The sequence below is a fragment of the Cibotium barometz genome, chromosome 33 (assembly GCF_041138505.1).
Source record: "Cibotium barometz isolate CiBa-2024 chromosome 33, ASM4113850v1, whole genome shotgun sequence".
Classification (NCBI taxonomy): domain Eukaryota; kingdom Viridiplantae; phylum Streptophyta; class Polypodiopsida; order Cyatheales; family Cibotiaceae; genus Cibotium; species Cibotium barometz.
The window spans coordinates 50,859,708-50,877,695 of record NC_141078.1 but is presented as its reverse complement, the minus strand read 5'-3'; the positions used below and the strand labels follow the sequence as shown (position 1 = coordinate 50,877,695).

At 46.7% G+C, this 17,988-nt stretch overlaps 1 protein-coding gene across 4 annotated transcripts in view; it reads right to left on the bottom strand.

Moving 5' to 3' along the window:
• LOC147619691 (Acyl-CoA N-acyltransferases (NAT) superfamily protein) overlaps positions 1 to 17,621 on the bottom strand; it is an 81,365-nt gene extending 63,744 nt beyond the window's left edge. Inside the window, exons 1-2 of one of the 4 annotated variants that reach the window (XM_086773381.1) lie at positions 17,230 to 17,621; positions 16,039 to 16,191 (exon numbers count right to left, since the gene is read on the bottom strand). In XM_086773381.1, the coding sequence (XP_086629507.1) occupies positions 16,039 to 16,191; positions 17,230 to 17,598 (522 nt within the window). In that variant the 5' untranslated portion in view covers positions 17,599 to 17,621. Of the gene's footprint in view, positions 1 to 16,038; positions 16,201 to 16,438 lie in introns of all 4 variants that reach the window. The other 3 variants (XM_086773384.1, XM_086773385.1, XM_086773382.1) reach the window with 3 other exon arrangements.
• Between the last annotated feature and the right edge of the window lie 367 nt (positions 17,622 to 17,988).

The following is a 17,988-nucleotide window of genomic DNA, read 5'->3' as shown; positions in this document are numbered from 1 at the left end:
ACTTGTCAATGTGGGTGGAATATGCCTGGCATATACCCACAAATGATCTAATGTCATAAGCAGTCTGAGGTACTTCCCAGTTAACAATCTCGGCCACTTTAGCCGGATCAAGTCGAATGCCTTCGGCACTAATTATATATCCCAAGTAATGTACCTGGAACAGATAAAATTCTGACTTCTTTTCATTGACATAGAGCTCGTTGCTTTCCAGCAACTTAAGGACTTTCTCCACATCAATGTCATGCTGCTCAACTGTAGCTAAAAATATGAGTATGTCGTCCAGAAATATGAACACACACTCTCCAATCAACTCCCGGAAAATACGCATCATCATGCGGTTAAATGTAGCTGGGGCATTCGTCAATCCAAATGGCATGACCACAAATTCATAGTGGGCCCGTTCTGTACGGAAGGCTGTCTTGGGGATGTCCCCCTCAACAATCCGTACCTGGTGGTACCCACTCTTTAAATCCAGTTTTGAGAACCTTTGCTCCATTCAGCCTCTCGAGAATATAGTCAATTCGAGGCATCGGAAATCTGCTCTTGATAGTCAACTTGTTGAGTGTACGATAATCGACACACAACCGGGAAGACCCATCTTTCTTCTTGACAAACAAGATCGGTGCTGCAAATGGCGACACGCTGGGGCGGATGAAGCCAGCTTGCAACAATTCTTGGAGTTGGCGGTCCAACTCCGATTCCATTGCCTTAGAAAGGCGATACGGAAACTTGCTCGGGGGTTCCGAGCCTAGGAGGAGGTCAATCCTGTGATCCTCCGGTCTGGATGGGGGGAGCTGGGGAGGGAGACTGTCCCGAAGAAAAATCTTCTGGAACTTTTCATGGAGAACCGAGTACTTCTCGGAAGCACTGGCCACAGTCTGGGCTGTCTGGATGTAAATCATCGCACACTGTGCGCCTTTCCTGACTGCTCGCTTAGCCTGCAAGTGGCTTATGAGCGGAAAGTTCGGAATACCGGGCTCACACTTAATGGTCACTGGGGTGTTTGACACATTCCGATTGATCTGGAACGTGTGCTTGTCCCACTTGACATCAGGAAGAAACTTGTGAAACCACTGGATACCCAAAATTATGTCTGCTCCTACAAGAGGGACAACCATAAAGTCACGCACAAACTCTATGCCCTGAATCACTAACTTAGCACCTAGAGCTTCATACTTGACGCTCGTTGTCATACCTGTGCTAAAACCCTCAACCTGTTTGTCCACCGGAGTCAGCTCGAAACGGGCACGTCTAGCGGCCTGTTCCGTGACCACATCCTCTGTGCTGCCGCTGTCAAACAAGACAACGACTCTCTGGCCACCTATGTAGCCAAAGGACTTGAGCAATTCGTTGCGCTCATACTCCTGGTCATGGGCGCCCTTCTGCTTATCTTCGAGCTCCCGGCTAATAATTGCTCCAACTGAAGCACTGGGGGTTGAAGAACTAGGGGTAGCCACTGGGGTCTGTGTGGGAGCTGTGCTCACCACGGAAGCTGTGGAGGCGGCGGTGGCCTTTGGAGGCTTCTTCGGACAATCCCGAGAAGTATGTCCTTTTGTGTGACAAAAGAAACATCTACCCTCCTTCTTGTACTGAGAAAGCTCCTCAGCACTCAACTTGCCACCTGTCTTGCCTGCCTCCGCTTTTTGGTCTGGAGTAAGCTTAGACGCATTGTTCGAGTTCTTGGAGCTAGTGGCTCCCGGGATCTGTCCTGGGGAAGACCCTGTCTGGTTCTGGCTTTTGCCCCCCGAGGCGTTAGCCTTGGGAGAAGCCGGCTGGGAAGTCTTGGGCTTGCCACCATTGTGTTTCATTTCTGCACTCCGCGCAAGCGAGAGTGCGTCCTCAAAGGTGGCTGGCCTAAACATACGCACCTCCCATTGGATTTGCGTGTTGGTCTTGACATAGATCACCTGCCACCTTTCCAGTATGATAGACATGCACCACACATCCAGCTCTCTCACAGTGAGAGGAACAGAGTCCTTCGGCAGGATTTATGGCAGCGATACACTCAAGAGACTTGGATTACACCCAGTCAGCCTCTACCGCCGAAGATGCTATACTACAGAGATCAGTTTATGCGTATCTCAGCGGATGGATTCATACAGAGACCTGGATACATGGATTTGTACATGCCTCACAGTGCCCGAGTGGTGATTGGCCAGCTCAGAGTGTCATCACACCAGCTTGAGATTGAGGCAGGTAGGGCAACACGGATCCCCAAAGCAGAGAGGATATGCAGACTATGCCAGGAGGAGGTTGAGAGTGAGGAACATTATGTATGCAGATGCACAGCATATAGTGTCATTAGAGAGAGATACACCACCATCTTCAGTGGACATCCCTCACTCTGCCAGATCATGGAGTCCGCAGACCAGCACAGATTTGGCCAGTTCTTGCTAGAGACAGCGCCACAGAGAGACACTGCTACGAACTCATACCACAGGGAGAGGTGGGCGACAGCTCCAGCTCACTGATTTCTTCCAGAGATCTATCCCAGTGCCTACCCTGACACAGGAGGGGGTTACAGTGTACACTTCAGCGCACTGCGGACCTCCGAGCCAGACGGAGACCGAGAGCACCAGGCTACCAGACTCCTAGACTACAGACTACATCAGAGGGAGATCACATAGATACGGGCTCAAAATCAGCACCATATCCACGAGCGGCTAGCTCACTTACACTCACACCCGGAGATCATGCTCCGAGGTATTTTTGCCTCGCCATCGCCTATGTATCACATCCATTATGGTACTGGTTGGAGCTAGACAGATCTGCATTGCATTCTTGTATACCCTGCGCATATAGGTTGCATACTGAGCCTCTAGCAGTAGTGCTCCATCCATCACACCCCCCCACTAGCTCAATACTTTCATAGTTTACTTCATGTTCATTTTGTCCTTTTTTTTTCTGGACATCCAGAAGACATTGACAGTTGTACATTGATTTGTCTCATAGGTCGAGTTCGGCCTCTAGTAGACGTTGATACAGCTTTCTTTCTTTCTTTCTTTCTTTCTCTCTCTCTCTCCTGCAAAAAAAGTTGACTTTCTCCATAGCTGTTGAAGAGGACTGATGTTCAGCACCAAACTTGCTGTCCCTTGCTCCTGCCTGCTGCCATACCTTGTTGCACACAGCTGAATTTTTGTATGGCTGTTTTGTGCATGATTGGCTGCCTCGTTGAGCTAATCGCAGGTGCCCAAAGCTGACCGGTGTACCACAGCTACTGCTCTCTGAACTGTACCTGTTGTACCAACTGCCACGTTGTCATTAGATACAGCTAAACCAGCTTTATACACGGTTGTACCTCCTGCTGAGAGAGGTCAACCAGCTCCTGTGAAGCCCTGCTCACAGCCAGGGTGCCCATGAATGCACCCTTACTCAGAACTCAGGGGACGAAAGACTGCTACAGGCGTCCCATGAGCAAATTGAGTCTGAAACCAGCCGAGTTAACCCCGAGCGAAAAGTGCTCATTTCTGCAAACTTGTTTGTTAAAAGGGGATCTTTTTGGAATGGTCAGAGAGAGACTCACTACACCTCTTGTCACAGGAGCCTTGCTTGAGCCCATGGGAGAATACCGCCCAAGACCAGTACCTACTAGAGAAAAACAGCACACGTGAATAGTTCCGCTGCAAACAAATTTTAAATGCAAGGTAAGCTCCTATGAACTTTACGGGGGTGTGAGATACCTGTGAAAAGCACCTGGTCCAATGAACCCTCCGAAGGTGTGAGAAACCCTTGCAGCATATCTTTGTCCTATTGCTCTAGGGATTGGTTCATGCTTAATGGTGCATGACCAAAGACGAGTACAAGGAGAGAGAGAAAGAAAGAAAGAAAGAAAGAAAGATATATTAACGTCTACGAGAGGCCAAAGTCGGCGGCCTATGAGACAAAAAATAATACAACTGTGTTCTTCCAGTCATCGGAAGAAAAGAAAAGAAAGAAAAGGAAAAGAAAGAAAAGAAAAAGTGTGCATGTGTCTGGATACAACTGTGAATCATCATGGATCGGTGGAGCCCATATACAAACAATATAAAGGGGGGTGGGGATGTGGATGGAGTGCTAAGGCAAGATGCATCTCTATATGCTGAAGGGGTAGTACAAGCATGCTATGCAGATCTATGTCTAACTACATCCAGTGCCATAAGAGGGATATAAGATATCATACATCGCCGATGCTGAGGCTGTGAGTGGCGTGAACATGTACCCTGAGTCTGAATGAAAGCGAGCTAGCCTCTCCGGTGTCTCCATCTGGTGTCTCATCCGGATAGCTGCTATCTCTCGGTGATGGAGTCGGGGTGCTCTGTGTCCAGTCTCTCTAGGTCTCCTCCTGGCTCTCAATTCCTCTGCTCTCTGTGCGGTCACCCCACGTGGTACATCAGTTGGCACTGGCATAGCTCTTTGGAAGAAATGTGTGAGCTGGGACTGTCTCCCACCCCTAGTGGAGGAGTCTCTCTCGAGAACTATGAAGCTCTAGTAGTAGTCTGCCAAGCTGTCGGGTCCGAGGCCTCCATCAATTGATGTAGTGAAGAGTGCTCCTCAAACAATCCTGCATATCTATCTCTGACCCCCTGGTGGGCTCTACATCTACATACAAAGTGATCCTCAGTCTCCACCTCCTCGCGGCACAATCTGCATATCCGCTCGGCTCTCGGAACTCGTGCCACTCTCCCAGCCTCTATCTCTAGCTGATGTGATGAGACTCGTAGCTGTCCAATAGCAACGTGAGAGCTGTCGGGCATGTATACATCCATATACCGCGGTCGCTGTATAAACCCATCCCCTGAGATGCTCATAAAGTGGTCTCTGAAATACAGCATCTTCGGTGGTAGTTGGCTCTCCGGTGCTGTCCATGTCTCCTGTATGTAGCGCTGCCATATGTCCTGTCTCATCACTCTGTTCCTCTCATTGTGAGAGAGGTAACCCCGTGGAGCAGACTGATCATACTGAAAAGGTGGCAACCGCTCAATGTCTATCCCATGATGTGAGAACCACTGTAGCATCTGTGCATACCAAGATCCAGTGTGTCCAGCCTCGGTTAGCTGTCTAGATGCCTCAAAAACTCGACAGGATAATCTCTCCGTGGGCATCTCCCTCATCCTGTATATAAAGGAGATCGTCTCGAACAATGCCTCCACTGCCATAGGTGGTGCAGCAAACTCAGCTCGAACAATGTCGTGCGGGACGGATGGTTTGTTGCGTATCATCCTCGAGAGCATCAAGATCTGTGGTCTCTTCAGCTGTACCCATGTGGAGGCTGCAAGCCCTGGTGCCCAAACCGCTGCTGCATACATCAAGGCTGGTGTCACTAATGTATCAAAGAGCCACCCCTTCGTGCGGGGTTCCTGAAAATGTGCCTGATGACACTGACGCTCAAGGCCAGCAAGAGCTGCATACCCCCGGGTCACTCTCTCTCGGACTGCCTGAGCCATGGGGAAGCGTCCAGCTGAGCTAGTAAATGTGATGCCAAGGTAAACATAAGAGCTCACCACCACGACCCGCCCTCCTGCTAATGTGAGAGTAGTGTGGCTCCTGACTGCGGGTGAGGTGTGGAAGATCATAACCTTGGGCACCAAAGAGAGAGAGAGAGTGGGCATTGCCCAATTTGACATAGCCTTCCCTAATGAGGCATTCACGGAGAAATCTAAAGTTCACCATGCTAGTATGTTTCTAAAACGCACAACTGTCCACATTGATGGATATCCAAAAAGTTATCACATCGACCTATTTCCACTTGGGAGGAAGAACAATTCTATGCTCAATTCTTGCCTCCAAATGCCATACAAAGCTTACACAAAAGTGGGACAAAATAGATCAAAAGGATCATGAGACCGTACAACAACATGTGAACAAGTTTTCAAAGATGTGTTGTTAGAGGTCTCACCTTTTATGCATATTCTGAGAGAGAAAAAGAAAGAAAGAAAGATATATTGCGCATCTACTAAAGACCCAATGGGCCTATGAGACCAAAGTGATACGATAATGTCCATGGAATGAAAAATAAAATAGAAACAAAACATAGCTCTCTCACTAGGGTGATACAAAACTGTCCGTAGAAACTCATCATGGAATACTAGGAACATGATGAGAAGAAGAGGAAATTTCAGTCACGCCTTCATCCAGCCTATCAATCAAGCATTGAGTTGCATCCTAATCATACTTGCAGCTCATAGCCTCCCCCCTTGCTACGGAACAATTGGAGTTAAAGCTTAAGCAATCCAGTAAGGAAAGGGCAAAGACAGGTCTAGTCCAAACCTGCAGAAAGGCGGACATCGACCTAAAAGGGACCAAAATGATGCCAAATATGGTCCAAAAGCTGAAAATAACAATGACAAGAAACAGCCTTTCCAAAAGGCTGACTAAAACAAAAAACAAAAAAAAAAAGTCAATATATGCGCAAAGGGAAATGCTTTACATGTGGTAGCACCGAGCATATGTCTAAGAAATGCCTAAACAAGAAGAAAAGTGAAGATGCTAAGGGTGCAAAGCCTACCGTGCATATTATTCCCAATGTGCAAGGAAATACATCACATGATAACAAGGATATGGTTGTATGCAAAGCATGGGGATAGCTCAAGATCTATGTTTGATGATTCTACAGAGCAGATAATTCCATATGGCAGTTACTTTGGGCATTGATATAGGGGCTGCCTTTGTTGGCAAAGATGTACAGGTTACGCAAATCAATGACAAGTTGCGCACACGCATTCAAGGGTATTTGGATCATGAAAACTTTCTTGTCCCTTTAGATGGCTATGATGTATTGCTTAATTAGCCTTGGCATGCGCGTCTTGATCCACGCAAGGTTTAGAAGGCCAATAAGATCACTTTTATGCATAGAAGCCAAGAGCATGTCATAGATGCTTGTTCAGAGGGAAACACTATTCCCATTGAAACCCGTGTACAAATTGAAGAAGAGTATTTCCCCGTACATGCTATTTGTAGTACGAGATAAAGTTAAACATTCTCATGAACATGTAGGCACTCTTTCTTGTGATAGGCTAAAATTATTGCATGAGTTAATGATTTTTTGCTGATGAACTACCAGGGGGGTTAAGTCCTTAAAGGATCAAAGATCATTGCATTGCTCTAGTGCCAGGTAACACCTAGTAGGTCACCACCTAGTAGGCCACCTTACTGTGTGTGTAGCACAGCAAGAACAAATTATGAAACGGGTAAATGAGCTATTGGAGAAAAGTTTAGTTTAACCAAGCTCTTTGCCATATTGCTCACCAGTCCTCCTAGTACAAAAGAAAGACGGATCATATCGTATGTGCATGGATTATAGAGCGTTAAACAAGCTCACAATCAAGAATCAATTTTCACTTCCACACATTGATGACATCCTGAGTAAGTTGGATGGATCGGTTTGCTTTAGCCGTATAGGTCTTAAGAGTGGCTATCACCAAGTGCATGTGGTACACCAAGATAAGCATTCTGCACAACTTTTGAACTTTTTGAGTATCACGTTATGCCAGATTCACAAATACCACAACCACATTTAATCATGTGATGGACCGCATCTTTCAAGAGAATAGAAAGTTTACAAGTGCTTTCTTCGATTGTATTCAGTCTCCATAGCTTGCTCACCTCTGCGTCACTTTCTTGCCCTTTACCCTGAAACTCAGGGTCCACCACATAGGCTACTGCATGCAAAAAGGAGAGGAGTAGGAGTTCCACCTACGCACACATAGGGCACGGATCTCCTTGTACCTGTCCTCATCTGGCTCCAAATCCCTCTGTCATGACCCTGTGTTTTTCTCTGGACAAGATGCAGATGTGCACGGGGACATGGTGGACAGTGTGAATGGCATCAGGTGGGAGTGAAGATGGAAGCCCATGTGTGGATAACCCCATGTGTGAAAGGGGGCAAAAAGATTTTAGCTTAAAAGGTTTAAAAACCTTTGTAATCATTTATAAAGCTTTTCATTAAAGAAACGTGGCCCTTATGCTATTTTGGGGCCACGTGTGCTTTTTGGGAAAGGAGTCGTGGAGGAGCCTTGAAGCGCATGTTCTCAAGCGTGGAAAAGGAGAGGAGAAGGGTCGTTGGAGAAGCCGTGCTGCTGTTGCTGATTTTCTGAGTGCAAACCAGCCGTACAGCACTGTACGGTCAGATCTGCTGCAAATACCCTCTTTTCTCTTCTGTTGCTGGCTGCGCATAGGAGCTGCTGCAAGGATTTCTGCTGCACACAGGGTCTGGTCAGGCTGTACCAGCAGGTACAACAGCAGTACCATACTGTACGGCTGCCGTACAGTGTACGGACAGCCAGGTACAGCAAGTACAGTTGCTGCAGGCGGTGCAGACAGGTGCTGGACAGGCCTAGTTACACAGATTCAAGCGACCAAAATCAGGACAGTAGGCTGATTGTGCAAGTACAACTCCTGGCACGTATCCCGAGGTGGTACAGACGGGTACGGGGCTGTTTTTCAGATCTGTACATTCAAGGACAGCATAAGAGTGAACAAGGGCTGGATATTCATGAACATAGACATCATGACGATGGCGTTCAACTGATGAGACTTTCAGCCTTTTTATGCTTTGGATTCGGGACTGTTTTGGGACAGTTTATGGGCTGTTTTTGTTTGGTTGCAAATTCAGCAATGTACTTGGGTTTCTGGCTACAAGTACAGGTCATGTGGTTATGTTTCTTGGCATGGGAGTGAAGCAAGCTCGCATGGCTGCGTGCTCATGGAGCAGATTGTTTTCTTCCAGCTAGAAAGGAACAGTGGGAACTACAGTTATGAGCATCTCTATGTTGCCAGATGTTTCATGAGGGAACAGGTAACTAGATGCATGGGAAACAGGACAGAAGTTTCAAAAGGGAAACAGGCCTAAGGGTTTCATGTGGAAACAGGTCGTAGGTTTTCTCGAAGAAACATGTTTTTGGGTTTCTCCAGGAGATAGGTCACATGCAGGCAGAAGGTATAGGAATGGACACATGCTTGGTACAGCCTTGCTACTGATAGGACAAGGGACAGGGAATCCATGACAGAGATGGATAGTACCCTTGGAACGTAGAGAGGGTTTGTACAGGTGTGTCAACTGTATGGTATGCTGTGCTGTGATACGAGTTCTCTTTTGAGAGACAGTTTGGGAGTCTGTGTTGTGATGCAGAAGCACTGGATGTGTCAGGGTGTGATGCTGTTCATAGTGTGAGAGGCTATGGATGGTTGTGGCAGCCTTGATCATGGGAGAAAGCTTCTGTATGCAGACTCAATGTGAGAGAGTCTTTCGATGTGAGCAATGGCTGGATTTGTTTGTGGATGCCGAGTGGACAAGAAGCCAGATGCAGGTTCTTTGCAGGCTTCAAGGGTTCTACTGCGACGGCTGAGCTACCAGCCTTATATTGTAATCAAAGCTCTTATAATCAATTAAAGAAATACCGCAAGGGGCGCCACTGCGTTTAGGGGCCAATCGGTGTCCGTGTACTGTTTGCAGGAGCACTCTAGCTCCCCCTGTTTGTTTTCCTTTTCTAGGTCTTCAATGGCGTTGAAGTGTTTTATGTGCGAGTGTTTGTTCCACCGCCCTTTGCTCTCTGAAGGCCGGTTTACAAGGTTCCGTTTGCCGGGACACATCGTCGACTTTCTCAAGGAGGCGAGTCCGTGGTTGCTTTGGTCGGGACAATCGCTAACTTTCCTAAGGGGGCGAGCTCGTGGTTGTCGCATGAGAGTCACATCAAAAGCTTCAACATGAGGAAAGTGAAAAGGAAGTGCAGGACACAGTGCAGGGTTGTGTGTCTTTGCCTATATGAGGTGAAGAGCAAGAGCTGAAGATGAAGCTCGAGAGAAAAGACACCAAGGACACGAAGTAGTCGGCCAGGAACAAGAAGCAATTGAAGTGTTATGGTGCAGGAGATGCGTTGAAGGCTATGGCTTTCGACAGTTTGTCACCGGTGGTATCTTCATAGCGGCTTCATGGGTTCGAAAGACAGTTTCTTTCTATGTTTAGCAGTGGTGATCTACTATGCTTCATCAAGGACTTGTGCTTACCACTTGGGTGGAGTGCAAGCAGGTTTTGGGTGCCTGAGGATGTATCAGATGAGGCTTAGATGGAAGCGGAGGAACTTGACGAGGTTCTTATTCCTGAGCATATACTGGCACATAAGGAAAGAAAGGTACAGGGTAAGGTTTCCCGTCGCTATCCTGTGAAGTTCAAGAGCTGTTCACTGATGGATACGAAGTGGATGGAGGAGGTTCACTGATGGATGCGAAGTGGATGGAGAAGGGTGACTTAGCAGATTCACCTCGGGAGTTGCAGCTTTATCTTGATGCCTTTGAGTTGGAGTCGACTCTTGTTACGGCTCATTCAGGTTCAGCAGAGCATAGGTCTGGAGCATTGCCTGATGCTCAAGAGGGGGGTAGCACCTCCGCTCCCTTGTTGTTACAGACAGGCTCATTTGTTATCTAGGAGTCGCTTGGTGACATCTTTGTATTCACCCGAAGGTACTGAGGCTGACAGTACATCTGCTTATGGGACTTCTATGATCTTGTGTTCTAGACACATGAGATGATGGTTGAGTATGGTTCACAGTCGCGCGCACCTGGAACTCTAACTGCAACTATGGATAACTCTATGGAGGACATAAGTCTTGCGAGCAGTCCTAGAGTTGGTTTGGTTCATGGAAATATGGATCGAACTCTGTTTGTGCATGTATGCATACACTTTTTGAGGTAGAGGTATTTTTGTATTCTGGTGCCATTGGATCCTGGTATCATTGAGAATACATTGGGAAATACTCTGCATTGTGTCATGTGCTGCATGTATGTTGGTATGATACATCAAGTGCTTTATTATGTTCATGGATGCACCATTGGGTGTAACTCCTGCGGGATGGCCATGAGACATATGTGGGAAAGTACTTGGTAGATGTAGTGTTTGGATGCATTGAGTGCTTTCATATGCTCATGTTTTACCTTCAGTCATGGGTCCTGCGGGATGCCCATGGGCGTAAGGCTTGCGAGCAGCCCTAAGACTGTTACTTTGGAGTAGGTAGAGCATTTTGAGGAGCATATTGTTTGCGAATGCATATATGTGTCATGCATATGTTTGTCATATGTAGAATGATGCATGGTTTTGTTTTTGGCTAACACAGTTAACGTGTTTCCATTTGGTTTTAGACTTTTGCTGTAGGTTCTGAAGGAACAAGCAAGAGGACAGTGTGGCTTATTGTGCAGGATGATTATTTTATCACCCAGATGCATTGGAAGGCCATTGTTTTTGTCATATGGGGTATCTTTGCTCATGAGATGCTTTACTGTGCCATTGAGTGCAATCGAGGACGCTTGCCATTTTTCAAGAGGGGGGTATGTCATGACCCTGTGTTTTTCTCTGGACAAGATGCAGATGTGCACGGGGACATGGTGGACAGTGTGAATGGCATCAGGTGGGAGTGAAGATGGAAGCCCATGTGTGGATAACCCCATGTGTGAAAGGGGGCAAAAAGATTTTAGCTTAAAAGGTTTAAAAACACAGTTGGCTTCACCGCCAAGGATACTCAGGAATGGATTCTTGATAGTGGTGCTTCCACGCACATGACTCCTACCTGTGACTTCTTTCACGATCTGAAACAGCAGTCAGGACGCATTTTCATTGGCGACAATTCCACCATACCGATACACAGTGAGGGCCGGATGGAGATCATTCCCAATGGCAAAGGGGGGAAGCATTCCTCTTTCCTTTCACAGAAGGACCAAGCTTTGCTCAGTTCAAGGAGTGGCATGTGATGGTGGAAAAAGAGTCTGGCTTGCAGACTAAGACACTTAGGGCTAACAAAGGAGGAGAATTTTCTTCCAATGCCTTCGTTCGGTTTTGTGCGGAACATGGCATCAAGCGGGAGCTGGTCAATACAAGTTCGCCCCATCAGAGAATAGAGTAGTTGAGCGTAAGAACAGGACTGTGGTGGAGATGATGAAGACGATGCTGAGCATCGTGATCTTCCTCGTCCACTTTTGGGAGAGGCTGTGGCTACAGCTGTCCATATCCTCAACCGTTCTCCGACTACTTCAGTACCGAACATGACTCCCTTTGAGGCGTATTTTGGCAGGAAACCTGATGCATATGTTCACATCCCAAAGAAGCAGAGGGGGAAGCTCGACTCTAAGTCCCAAAAGCTTGTCTTTGTGGGATATAACTTTCTTTCCAAGGGATACAAGTTGTATGATCCAGAGAGGAACGAGGTTGTGGTCAGCAGGGATGTGGTTTTTGATGAACATGTTCCGGTTTCCGCTGTTGATGAGCCGCCACTTCTTGGTGACCCAGATGATTTTGATGATGATTCCCAGTCGATTGTTCCAGCTGGACAACCTCAGTCAGTTGAGGAGGTTGAGCCCGCAGCTGGAGATGAGCCCCCGCAGCAGCTGGAGATGAGCCCGCGTTCTATTCGAGTACCCAGGTGGTTGGTAGACACCCTTTGGGAGTCGGGTGTTACGGAGCTTCCCTCCGAATGGACCACAGAGGACGGCGGACCTCAAAGATCGCATAGAGTTCATGGAAAAAAGTCATTCAACGGAGCTTTTACAGGTAAACTATGCTTTGATGTCTCGTATCGTGCGGGACAAAGAGCCCACTTCCATCAAGGAAGCCCTTGCACAGGACACTTGGAGGAAAGCTATGCAGGTGGAACTAGATGCCATTGAGAAGAATAACACTTGGGAGTTGGTTCCGAGGCCGAACCAGTCTGTCATTGGTGTCAAGTGGGTCTTTAAGACCAAGTATACGTTAGATGGGTCGGTGGACAAACACAAAGCCAGACTTGTGGCTAAGGGTTCTGCTCAGCAGCCTGGCATCGACTATGAGGATATCTTTGCACCGACAGCGAGGATGAGCACGATTCGGACCTTTCTTGCCCTTTCTTCTTCTCACCGGTGGCCCATATTTCAAATGGATGTTAAATCTGCGTTCCTTAATGGTGACCTGCAAGAGGAGGTGTCTGTTGAGCAGCCTCCAGGCTTTGAGGTTCCAGGATCAAAGGGGATGGTTTACAGGTTGCGGAAGGCCTTGTATGGTCTTTAGCAAGCTCCCAGGGCTTGGAATCAGAAGATTGATTCCTTCTTTCTATGGACTGGATTTCAGAGATCGGTTGCAAATCCCAACCTATCTCTCTTTCGAGAACGCGGTATGGTCACATTGATCATCCTTTATATGGATGACCTCATTCTCACCGGCGGTCATATGGAGCACATTGCAGTGATGAAAGTTGCCTTGTCAAAGGAGTTTGAGATGACCGATTTAGGCTTACTCCACTTCTTCTTGGGATTGGAGATCTGACAGACCCAAAGGGGGTTCTTTGTCTCTCAGCAGTGGTATGTCCATGAGTTGCTTGAGGCCTTTGGAATGGAAAACCGCAATCCTATCACGTCACCAATGGACCCGAACACCAAGCTTACAGTGAATGATCCTTGTGAGCCGGTTGATGCCTCTGTACACCAGAAGCTGGTTGGTTCATTGATCTGGTTGCCGAACACTAGATTGGACTTGAGCTTTCCTGTGGGGCTGTTGAGCTCATTTATGCAAATGCCGTTGAAGTCTCATTGGGACGCAGGATTGCGGATCTTGCGGTATCTGCAAGGTACGAAGGATCTTGGACTCTTCTACACCACTGGAGGTGAAACAAAGGAACGAGTTCGACTCCAAGGTTGGAGTGACTCAGATTGGGGAGGAGATCCAGACACGAGGAGATCTACATCAGGCTACAGTTTTTCCCTCGGCTCAGGAGAGCTGTTTCATGGAGCAACAAGAGGTAGCCAACTATTGCCTTGTCATCAAAACGGAGGTAGAGTACCGGGCTACTTGTGGTGCTGCTTGCGAGGTTGCGTGGCTGCGGAGGTTACTTGGCGAGATTGGGTATCCACAGAAGGAGCCCATGGTCATCCAGTCCAGTGCGATAACCAGAGCTATATCGCTATTGCTCGGAACCCGGTCTTCCATGCCCGGACCAAGCACATAGAGATACAATATCACTTTGTTCGTGAGAATATTTTGGCTGGTGACATCTTGCTTCTTTATTGTTCGACGAAGGACAATGCAACGGACCTCTTCACGAAGTCTCTACCTCATGCTATGCTCCGGCCGCACTCCAACTCACTGGGGTTGGTTCCACATCCAGGAGCTGAGAGGGGGTGTTAGAAGTCATCCCCTGACTGTACACTATGGCAGGACCTCTGTTGTGGGTGTGCCCACCCAGTTTTGGTGTTTCCCATTTTTACTTCCAAGTATTTTTTTTCCCATTTTTCTGGGTGTGGGAGGGCTGTCAGCTGTCTCCTTTTGCTAGCCAACTGGTTGTTGATACAAGACCTGCTGTACAGCCCTGGCCGACTGCCCTTCTGCTGGCCGACTGGGCTTGTACTGGTCGTGGGCTGTTGTCGGCTGTCTTTGGGCTGGCCGACCAGCAGCCTGGGGCCACATAAAATGGCCCCTTACCCCCACACACTCTCCATTGTGTATTCCGGGATTTATTGGTGTATATAGCAGAGTTACACTAGCTTCTCTCTCTTTCATCTGTGTATTGCTCTCTACAGCAGTTGTCTTCATTTTCGCTGTGCATTCTGACAGTGTCACTGATGCGACTAGCCAATGGGCCGACCAGCCCAATGGTCCCTCTCCCAAGGGAAGAATTCTCTCAAAAATGAGCCTCAACCCAACTATATAGCCCAATAATCCAATTCACACTAAGTAAATTGTCCAATCTCATGCTATCCTCGTTATGTTCAAAGAACGGGATATAATAATCTCCCCCTCCACACAGAGGAGACATAGACAACCATGTAGCTACATGGGAGCAGTTGTCTCCCCCTTTTAGACACCATGTTGCCCATGTTCTAGATAGGGAGTTCAAATTGACTCTCAAGTTAAGAAATAGTCTCATTTGCACAATCTCTCCATTTAATAATCCACTCAGATTCCAGAAACCATACTATTTCGAAGGGTTGGTCCTTACAATCAACAACCACAAAAAAGATATATCCTCAAGTCTTGCAAGCTCTTGGTAAGACACCAAGCTATCTCCTACACCCAGCACCTCTTTCAGTCTATTGATACGAGAAAGACAAGATGCATGTGAAACCCCAGCACCACAAGGATCTAGGCTAAAATCCATACATTAGCATAAAAGGGCTCATCTTAGTAGCCGAATGCTCAGAATTATTCTAAGCAAATCTACTAGTGGAAGATACTCTTCCCAATCAAACTCTCCCAGAGACACATGCACACAGTATGTGCCCAAATGCCTAAATCGCACGCTCTGTCTATCCATCACTATCACAAACAACTTTAACTGATAAGCAATAAATACTCTTCCCAATCAAACTGTCTCCCAGAGACACATGCACACAGCATGTCCCCAAATGCTTAAATCGCACACTCTGTCTATCAAACAACTTTAACTGATAAGCAATAAAGGCTAAACAACTACTCGGCAAATAAATGTGCAAATCAAAGATGTGAAGAAAGGGAACGCATGAGTGATGACCAATGTTATCATGATTTCTTAGACAAGATCAGCGCACAACAAGTTGGGGCAAAAAATGTGTGCATGTTTAGCAGGCCTGGGCTTGGTAAGGTCAATCACCATTGACAGGTTGCAACATGTCATCATTGCTGACATCAACAGAGTGGTGAATAACACAGGTTGAAAAAGTGTGCGCAGCGGGGCACCTAGGAGACTAGCAAGCAAGGTCCCTGTCATGGGACCGAACGAGGGTACCCAGCAGGGCAGCCTTACTTATTCATTTCACACCCAACATCCACCGCAAACACTCACAAACAAGAACTGCCCACACACATTATTCCAACAAAATCATGTATCTGCATTCATTCTCCCTACTGAACTGTGTTCTTATTAAGATCTACGGGGTCAAGTCTGCTACAGGAGGCATGAACCATCACCATCAATATCTCAATAGTGTCTCTAATATATCTTAATAGTGTCTACAAATAGAAACTTACTTACATTGTCTCTCATGAAAGGACATCTCATAAATGAGTGAAAAAGGGTGCTCAAAATAAAACTAAAGGCGAAAACCATGACAAATAAATAATGTGGTGCTTACCTTGCACAGTGACAACTCATCCTTGAAATCCACAACATCTGAGAGAAGCATAGTCGCTAACACACAGCAAACTTTCCCATATCCTGGTCTTTTACCCTCAATTTTCTCCTTCAGTGCTTCAAATTCAATCGTTGACCAAAATCGATGGTGCTCCTAAAATAACTTGAGATTCATCCACATTCAGTTCCAAATAAGGAAATAACCAAAACTAGCAATAGTAGAGATTGACAAAAAGTTAACCCTGAAACATCAATGTAAAACTTATGCCATGGATTAATGTTTGATTCCTTGCTATGCATTTCATAATGGCACACTTTAAGGTAGACTTATCAGGAACACTCATGACCAGACTCAACGAGTCCTTTTAAAGACTGTTGCAAAGCATCATAGTTCTCATTACCTTGGAGTTAAGAGCAATCATCCTGATCACTGCTTCTCTCACAAAAGTGCAAGCACAGTCTGGATTTCAAGACAGCCCTCAGTCTTCTCTTGTCTATCCCAAAAAGAGCGCACCCACTACTCATCGGCCGGTTCTTCTTCAAGATATGCATTTCGGACATACTTTGGAAAGACTCACAATAAGAAACATAGAGCGCAATTCCTCTCTACTAGGTCAAGTTGTTGCTATGGCATAAGTGGCAGCACCACATACCTTAAACCATGATTTACAGGTTGGTATGAGGCTTCTTTTGTATGTCATCAGAGAAATTAGTATGCTCGATATCGCAATTTGCAACTAGAACGCTCAAGATCTCAACTAGAATGGTATCAAAGCTAGGATTAATTAGAGAATAGCCCTGGGGAGGCCATTCCAACCGCCGAAAATTGGGAGCCACATCTCATTTTCCTAGAGGAAATGGCTGACCCAAGAGTGGGGAGGGAGCAACAATTCAGCAGAAGGCCAAAAAATTAGTATGATGTCAATGGCAGGCCCGTTCTCTATCTGACAAATCAACAGTCTCTACAAAATTCCTGGGGCGCTGCTGTGTGAAAACCGTGCGCTGGACAGCCTCAACCTCTGCACTGCACACCTGCGACCATGGCATTGCTGGACTGATGGTAATCTTTTCCTTGCCCTACCTAAGGTCTAGGTCCACCTGTAGGTCTACTAGCCACTCTCTGCCTCCAAGAAGATGGTTTGCTGTAGGTGTGCTTTGGACAAATGCCGGAATGTTATCCACTGTCCCTCACCTCTATTCTGTAAGCCTTCCGGAGACTGTGGAATGTCCGGACGCGGAGATTGCAGACGGCCTGGAGGTGCGCATCGCAGGAAGCTTGGAACACCGAGATGGGAAGGGCCGCCCCACACTCTCGCGCATCCACTTTACACATTCCTTCGCTTCTTGAAGCCGCCATTTCGAACGATCTGAGCGCGGGAGCAGGCTCGCTCTGCACAGAGAGGCATCCATATCCGCGAGCTCGAGGATGAGAAGACGTTGAACGTGCTGGCTCGCTGCTACAGAACAAGGGCATGCATTTTGATTGCGCATTCCCAAGCACGCGACAGGAGACGGCGGCTCCAATCATGGGAAGACACTCTACAGTGCTGCGATAAGCCATAACTCTCAAACTCCCATCATCCGTGGAGTATTCAACCTCTTAAAACGTTTGTGGCAAGTACTATTTTCACACTTGAAGTGTTTAGAAAAATAAATTGAAGCTAAGTCAACCATAGTGTGTATATATATGTACTTCAAAATGTTTTTTCTGGTTTCCATTAAATATATTAGGTGAGATTCTCAAGAATAAGAGTGTTTTTCTAAGGTTTCATTTTAGTATGTAATGATTAATGTTTGAAAAGTCAATGAAATGATGACCCCATATCTTCTCTATTTAAGGCAATAAAATGATGGCCCCCATATCGTTCCCTTTTTTTTGGATCAAAAGTTATATATTGATTGAAATTCTTTACATCAAAGTATCCAGAACTTCTAAGATCAAAATACCAAA